An 8,860-nucleotide genomic window follows, 5' to 3' on the forward strand; every position below is an offset into this window, starting at 1 on the left:
AATATGTATCTGAAAATCAAAATCTACAAAATATACCAGCAGTTGCTTGCTTTAAAAAATACACTGATCAGAATTGAACAGTAATCCCTCAGTGCATTTTGGTTCACTGCAATTTATAAAACCCTTTTTGGAATATAATTGTCATATAATGCACAGGATATCTGGAACATCAGACTCTAAACCAACTGAGAGTTTTAATTGTCACTGAACTTCTGGGTCTAATACAATACCCGGTAAGTGATAGCAGTCACCAACATTAAGTGCTCAGTATGTGTGTATCTTGAATAAATGGATAAATATATATAAATGAATGATTAAATAAAAGTAATATGCTAAATAAATATACAGCATGTGGATCCCTAATGTACACCCATGGCAGACAACACCAATCAATCTACTCTTTTATGCTAAAAATGTTTTAAGAGACTTCTACATGCCAAGCACTGTTCTAGGCGCCAAAGCACTAACCTGAGGCTGAAACTCTAAACTAAACAGACAAAAATCCCTACCATCGTGGAGTCAGCATCCCAGTGACTCAATTGTGGGCTTTTTCAGGTAATCTTAGTTATAAGCCTCAGACTCTTTCTCAACACCAAGTTCCCAGGTAGCCACTAGCAGTGGATCACAGTTGGCACATGAGATAAAACACATTTCCTCTACTGTTCTAAGTAAATTAACAGATCTGAAAAATATGTAGCTCTTTCCATACATTTTGTAACTTAATACATTTTGTAACTTAATACAAAATGTATGGATAGTTATTTTAATCTGGTCACCTATTACTAAACTTGAATAACATCAGTCTGTCAATCAATAAAACACTGTTGAGAGTTCATCGCTGTGAGGTGACATAATAGATACAAATACGTTAGAAAACATGGTCTTTATACTCAGAGAATTACTTATCTTCTATTACTAACTTATATTCTAACGTGCTCTTAATAAATAGAATTAGTTCTAATTTAATGCTTTGTTATTTCATCCTAATTTTAATTTGTTACTTAATAAACTTAATTCTCTTCCATATTGGAGAATTCAATTGCCCACCTTCCAAGATTTCAGAAACCAATGGGACAATGTTGGTGGCATAACCTCACAGGAGGGATGATTTCAACATGGTAATTTGACTACACATGTCTAGTGGGATATGCCCTAAAGACAAAAAGAACTGCACAAAAAATATCTTAAGCTACTATTATCGATTGTTTTCTTAGTATGGTTATTTTGAAGCCGTGTATTCTTGAACGAGGTCATTGTGCAATAACGTCAGTGACACTGGAAACTGGAAATGTTGACACGAGGGAAAAAAGAAATAGATGTAAAAGGGGCAGGGGAGTGTTAAGTAAAATTCTGTGAATCTGAATTTGAATTGGTAATAGTAGTAAGAAATTAAAATGTCTAAATACATTTCATCTAAATATATGTATTTCCTAGTTATGTCCACTGAGAAGGTCTAGGGACAGTGATCAAACCAAGAGCAATTAGCACTCTTATACCCAGATCGTGGTCTCGAAACATGACTTCTCATTAAAAGGACCCAGGTGCCTTGGAGCACTGGGTAAGTCTAGGTCAAGGACAGGAAATGATCAGGATGAGCCTGGAATATCTGGTCAAATCAGAAAGCAAGGACCTTATCACATTCTGTAGGGGCGGTGTCAAAAGGACTCAGGAGCCAATATGAAGATGTGTCCCCTGACTAAAGGAGAAAATTTGAGCTTTAATAGATTGAAACATCTCGAAGATATTTAAATGTCTGGATTCATAATGGTACTTTCAAAATAAAATTTATTTGCTACTTTGGAAAAAGCTATGGACAAAAAAAAACCATTATTTTTAAAAATAATATTGAAGAAAAAGAGCTCAGCATCCTTTTTTGTTGTTTTGTTTTTCTTATATGAACTGTATATACGGTAACCAAATATTTTATGAGAAGTTTCTCATACAGAAATATTCCAGCTTATAAATAAAGGAGAAATGCAAGAATTGGAATACTGCAACTTTGGAACCTTTAATGAAATAATGGCCCTAAACAGTAATCATCAATTCCTCTTAGATGAATTTTAAAAATAGGAGAACTAATACATACAATAGAGGTCAGGGGAGTCTTAAGGTCTGAGAACAGGGCGGGTTAGTTTCTAGGAGGAGACGTCAGGGTGGCCCTGGAGCGGCCGTCTCAGTAACTAATGTTTTATTTTCCTGACCTCGGTGATGGTACAAGAGGGTTTTCATCTTTGTGATGATTTCTGCTTTGTGATAATTCACTGAATATACAAACTTCTCTATAAGTATGTATATTTCAATCATAAAAGTTTATTTTAAAAATCAAGATTTAAGGAATGTATTAACCAATTGCAGTGTACAAACACTATTTGGGTCCTGATTCAAACAGACAAAAAAAGGCAATTGGGGGAATACAAAAACTTCCCGAATATTTGTTAACGTTAAATGATTATTTTAAATTTTCTAGGTGTAATAATGGTGCGGTGGTCATATTTTTTAAAAGTACATATTTTTGAGAGAAACGAACTAAAATATATACAGAAGAAAAATGATGTGATTAGCTCCAAAACAATCTGAAAGAGGTCATTGGAAGAAAATGTGGGTATAGATAAATAACATTGGCCGTAAGTAATAAATATTGCAGCTGACTGATGGGTAAATAAGGATTCATTATATTTTTATCTTTACTTTTTTTCTTTAGATTTTTCCTTACCTAGATATTTTTTAAAGAAAGAAATGAACACATCTTTGGTATTAATATTTAACATACTATTTTTAAAAAGAAATATTTAACACTACGTAAGATTTATTTTTAAATTGTGAAAGGCAGATTTAAATTTAATTGCAGAATGTATGATAATACCCCTGGCATGTAGAAACAGTGTTCTCATTCTGAGAGTTACTTGGCTAGATCATTTAGGACAAATGATTGTAATGAATATTCCAAAATATTCTCCCATTTCCTCCTTTGTTGACCTGCCTATGTCGGCTTCCTCTTTAGCACTGACTCAGGGAGTTGATCAACACAGCACAAATAAAGTTTGGAGACACAGATGTGACTAATCCTTACCATTAGTCTTCCTTTCAACCCAAGCATTAATAGTTTGCCTTGTTTCTTCAGTAGACTGTTCAAAATCAACAGTTTGCAGCCTGGCTTGATAAAATTTCTCAGAACAGCTTAAATATTGCTGTAAAAGAAAGGAAAATTGTACAACAAAAAATAACATAAAGAAAAAAACCTACAGTTTGACATATTCTAAAATCACAACACTCAATGAAAGCAGCTCATGTATACACATCTGAAAGGAAGCAGAATCCATATATATTTAATGAAACAAAGATATTTAAGCAGAACAAAGAGCTTTCCAAAAGGAATGTTCAGAACTCTTTGGTTGTTACTTCTGTCATATCATGGGCGTTCTTAGTTTTAAAAGGTTCAAAAGAAAATGTCAAATTACAGGATACTGCCTACCTTTTCACTCTATCCCTACTCTTTCTTCTTTAAAGCAGACAAATGGGAGTTACCACTGTAATGTTCTAGATAGAAAAACTGAGGACCAGAGTAGGTAAGTGATTTGCTTGTTTGACGTCTAACAGAAGGTTAGGTCTCCCTGTGGTATATTTCAACCTCCTCATAAGCTGCCATCAATAAAATTAATAATAATATTCTCCGAGATGAACAATTGACTTTATGTAAACTGTGAACAAAATATCTTAAGGAATTCACTAGTTTATTCATGCATAACATGTTATCCAAGCAATTTTCAACCAAATCACCACTTCCAAATCGGCCCCCGTGTAGCATTCTGGAGCCACCACTGATTACTGCCCGCCGCCCTTGATTCTTAGAAATGGGAATGTTCCACTGCCTCACTGCCAAGACAGGAGCCAAATCTACATGGCCCCAAGTAAAGTGTCCCACAATTCCTTTTGTGAGACCTTGGGGACACACACCTTGAGGACCCAGTGCCCGCCATGAACATCTAGGGTAATACGAGACTTAGAAATACAGCAGGCATGAAAGTGGTTGCTTGGGGTTTGGCTTGCTGTTTGCCTAACTGGGTTTTCTTATGCCAGAATCCAGGGTAGAACAAAAGGGAACTTAACTAAGAGCAAAATCTGGGCCTCAGCCTAAGTCTTGTCCTGAGCTAGGTCCAGTTGTGGCTGGAACATACTTAAGGGACTGTCCATAACCCATGAGATGGGAGTTTTTCCAGACAGAATCCTGGGATAATAATATCTTACGACACAGATCATGACGGTCTTTACGATACTAATGAGGAGCTTTTCACTCCAGAAAGTGATGCAATCATCGTTATCTCAAACAATCATTCAGCTACTATGATGTCCAGCTCACTGTTTTGGAGAGACAACAGGATGAGAGAGAGTGTTCCAGCTCCAAGGATCACAATTGGTAATCCCCACATCTTCCAGCTCTCTTCATAAAACATTCCCTATATGCTTCTAGGGCTGTAGAAGGAAATACCTCTGAAATATCTATAGTAGCAGGGTAGGCTACTCCGAGTTGCAAAAATACTGCTAATCGAAAACACGGCACATGTAAGACACAGCCTGCATCACCAGACTAAAGAAGAACGTTAGAAATTCAGGACTGCGTCCTGCTTCACCCAGCTGGCATTTAAATTACACTGGTCAGGCAAAAGCTAGGTCACCGAAGCTAGCATTTCACCTCAACCACAGCAGGAAGATGTAGCAATGAAAAACAAGAAGGTGGATTTGGAGAACGACCAAATCCAGGCTTTGCCACTTAACTATCTCGGTGACCTTTGTCACTTGAGTTTTCAGAATCTGCTTTACAATTGTAGGATAAATGGTAATTTTGTACCTATATTTTAGGACTATATAAGAACAATATGAAAATGACTACAATGTATTAAGTAGAGTTTTGGCACCTAGTAAACATTCAATAAAACTATATATATTATAATACCTATGGGAAATGGCATAAATAGTGTCAGAGTTTTCTATCTAAAAACACTTAGCCTAATCTCTCATTTTAAACACTGAAGTAACTTGCCCAAAGTCATATATCTAAATGGGAACAGAACTCAGATCTCTTGTCTCCCAGTCCTGCATATTTCCCACTAACTCTTGATGGTCTGCAATTAAGGACCCTTGAAGAAGAAATGAAAAACACATTTCATATTTCTTATGGTCCACAGGGATCATTCTTACCTACTTTGTTTTGTGCTTCATCCCTGACTTTGGTCCTTGGACAACTTTGGTGATTTTTTGGAAGTAAAGTTTTTGTGTTATATTTCACAACTTTGAATGGGAGTTTGGTAAAGATATTTCACCATTTCACTGAAACTCTAACGGGTCAAATTTAATCTCTTAAAAATAAACACGATGTAACTCTTCTCACTCTTCATTCATTTTACGGCGTAAAATTCAGAGGATGCCAAGAAAGCTGTTGACCCCCGTTCCAGATAGACTTACCTGATGGAATGACATCGCCTTTGTCCCGTAGAGTCTATTGGCGATGCTGAGGGTGTAGTTAGAGTCTGGTTGAATGATTTGAGAGAACAGGACTCCAAACTCTGAGTGAATCCTTCCAGCGTGGCTGCACTGAAGCACCAGTAGACAAACAATGGAGTATTAAATTGCTTGATTTCTTGCCATTGGAGAGTTATAAATAACGTGAAAACAGTGACTAGAGAGCAAGGCGTTTGCCTCTGAATAAAAGGGCAGGGCATGCAGTACCAGCAAACAAGGAGTTGAAGAGTTCAAAGCATTTTCTTCTCTCATTTCCTGTAGCACAATAATCTCAGCGGTCTGGGACTCTGATTACAGATTGTATGCAGAATGGTAAGCTATTGCAAAACACACATGCACCTGTCAGCCTCAGTGGTTTAATTCAAAAGCAGAAGTTTTCATAAATAGATTCTACTCAGGTATTCAGGGAGATAATCCAAGGGTTTTTTGCTGCCTTGTCCCTCTAGAATCTTCTCTATCCCACTCCTTTCAATGTCTCCATTATCTGCCACCATTTAATTGAACACTTCGGCTCATCACTGGTCTGACCTTACATACTCATCTGTCCCTCGGAGGAGCAGTCCGGTTAAGCATGCAGCATTGATGCATCTGAATTCACGAATATTATAGGGGTCATTATGCCTATATTCCCTAAAGCAAAGATTCTCAGAGCATGGACTTTAATCTCCCAACAATAAGTCAGATTTTGTGAAGCAAGCGTTCTGTAAATCTACATGCATTTATACATTTTCTCAAGAAATCACGATCGAACACATAACTATTTTAATGTGGGAATTCTGTAAAGTTTTCACGTCAAAAGGGTTCCGCCTACTGGAAAGAACCAGGACCGGGTGGTTTGGGCAACCTCAGGCCTTGTTTTCCCAGCGTGTAATTATGTAGCAACGCCTCGAGGTCCCTTCTCAGTCCCCTCACTGGTCTGAAAAATCTAACACTGCACAGATGAGGCTGGCAAGCTCCACATGGTGCACAGTTTATAAAAGAACAAGAAAGTTTGAGTAAGGATGACAAAAGGTCCTACGATAAAATCTGGGGGACTTCATTATTGGTGGTATTATTATTATGTTAAACCGTGTGGTCTGTGGCAGTCATCAAGATGATTGAAGGAGACCTGGGGGGACATTGCCAACCCCCAATGAGAGTCGATGCAATGCAGCTCCTGAATCCTTATTTCTTACGTTTAGGAGCATCTGACAACTCAGCTGTAATGTGATCGTACCTTAGCTGAGCCTTTAAACTCCGGTTTTAATGATTCCGCAATATGATTAAAGTGAAGCACCTAGGAAGGGAGAAGAAGGATCATTTGGCATCAAAAGCAACATACAGGCTCACAGTTACAAACGCCTGTTTTTCCGTTTCAGATAATGACCAATAGTAATAGCTAACGTTTAATGACGTTATACTCCAAGTCCTGAACTAAGCCTTTACATCTTAACCCTCCCAACAATTTTATGAGTAGATAACTACTATCCCTATTTTTTGTTAAGGAAATCGAACCCGAGAGAGATCAAGTGACGTGCCCTGGACCATCGTCTGTCAGGATCCAGCCACTGAGGTGTCAGGCACTAGGCTGGTTTGGTGCCTCCTCCATTCTCGGGCCATTCGCCATGATGGAGCCCACCCAGGGCTGTGTAAAACATTATGTGCTTTCCCAGACCAATACCTATTTTAAATACGAGAAAATCATAAACACTCGTCAAAATTCAGAATAAGAAAGTAGAGAACGAACAATAATGAGATGTGCAAGTATCTGGGAGTTGTTAAGTGACATTCTTCTAGGCTGTCCACGTCAACATAATACATATAATGGGAAAATTACTACATATCTACGTCTCCTGAAAAGTCATCCTGTCTCTCTTAGCCTCAGTTTCCCCATCTGTAAAATACGGATAACAGTAGCTACCGGCCACACAGGGTTGTTATGAAATCTAAATGGACTAATGAATGTTTTTAAGAATTTGATAACTTTTAAAGTGTTACTAAGTTTTATTACAAGTTAAACTTCTAGAGGGCAAGAATAGTACCATACATGTGTTCTCCGTCATGTTTAAATGACTGAAAGAGTTAAGTGTAAAAGTAAACTGCAGAAATGTACCTGTGAAACCACTGATAGTAAGGAGGACATGGTGTATTGCATGTATTGTGCTATTTTCATTATAATGGATTGCCTTATTTAAGCCATTATCCATTTTTAAGAAATACGAGTTGCCCAAATGTGTTCTTCTTTCACAAGATGGCAGAGTTTTCTTGGCATAGAGGTGTAAGTGACTTGGCTGACCCACAGTGGGCTCATGTAAAACTTCCAGGCTGCGGAGACATCCCTCGCGTGTTCCATACCTTTTCCACCTGCTGTGCGCTGTTCCCTCTGGCGCCGAGAAGGATCATACTTAGAGCGTAAAGCAGACTCAGCGGGGAAAAGAAGATGTTATCTCCTACATTGTTATTGTTCAGCTCTTTGAACATATCGAGGCAAAATTCAACGTTCGCTGTGCTGAGGGAATCCATTTTATGCTGAGCACTACCTGAGAACAGAAGAGAAATACATCTCAGAACAGCACTTGGAAATACAGGTAATCTAGGGAGTTATTACACTTCCTGAATTAAAGGCCTGAGCACACTGCTTCGTGAAAACTTACACACTCATCAAAATTTCTGAGAAATTAGTAAATGCTAGATAGGGGGACTCATCGTAGTTTTAGACTCTAATGAATAGAGAAGATTGACTATTCATTTCAACCAATGGTTCAAAGCTGTCATCTGTGTGTGTTTAAAAGTGATCTGTAATTGTCCTGAAGCAAAAAGGCAGAAGTAATTAGACCTTTGTGCTCTGAATTTCCATGTTTTCAGACACTCCTCATCCTGTAATTTATACAGAAAAATTCTTGAGCTAAACAAGCTCAGCCGGATGACATAATTTCCCACTAGGCTGCCCACCTTCACAGCCTTGTAGGAGATAAACACGTCCATCTTACACAAACAAGAAAATAATCGATAAAGCAAACAAGGGTGACCTTCTCTGTTCATTTCCTGTATCCTCCATGAAAGTAAGGCAATCCTAGCAAATAGATCATGCTGTAAGAAGGTGCCCGAAGCCCTCAGCCCTCAGCCCTCGGCCACAGCCTTGACGTCAGTGAAAACGGACAACTGGAAGAAGAAAATCTCAGACAAACAATGATGACACTAGAATATGTGTCATCTATGTGGCTTGTCAGAAAGGAAGAGTTTACTTTATTCTGTCCCACACATATTTATTGAGCACCACTAACTATAGGGAGCTATAGATGCAAAAAATGATTGAGCACAGTTCTCGCCCTCACGGAGGTTCCTTTGCCCAGGAGCTTCCATT

The 8,860-nt window shown here is 38.1% G+C and overlaps 1 protein-coding gene across 3 annotated transcripts in view; it reads right to left on the reverse strand.

Annotated features, from left to right (window-relative positions):
- Positions 1 to 8,019, reverse strand: part of LOC105292712 (serpin B7-like) — a 77,530-nt gene extending 69,511 nt beyond the window's left edge. For 2 of the 3 annotated variants that reach the window (XM_011361051.1, XM_011361050.1), the window contains exon 1: positions 7,852 to 8,019. In XM_011361051.1, the coding sequence (XP_011359353.1) occupies positions 7,852 to 8,019 (168 nt within the window). Of the gene's footprint in view, positions 1 to 3,070; positions 3,189 to 5,460; positions 5,590 to 6,733; positions 6,794 to 7,851 lie in introns of all 3 variants that reach the window. The other variant, XM_023531176.1, reaches the window with a different exon arrangement.
- Positions 8,020 to 8,860: the final 841 nt, after the last annotated feature.

Source organism: Pteropus vampyrus, unplaced genomic scaffold (assembly GCF_000151845.1).
Source record: "Pteropus vampyrus isolate Shadow unplaced genomic scaffold, Pvam_2.0 Scaffold62, whole genome shotgun sequence".
Taxonomy (NCBI): Eukaryota; Metazoa; Chordata; class Mammalia; order Chiroptera; family Pteropodidae; genus Pteropus; species Pteropus vampyrus.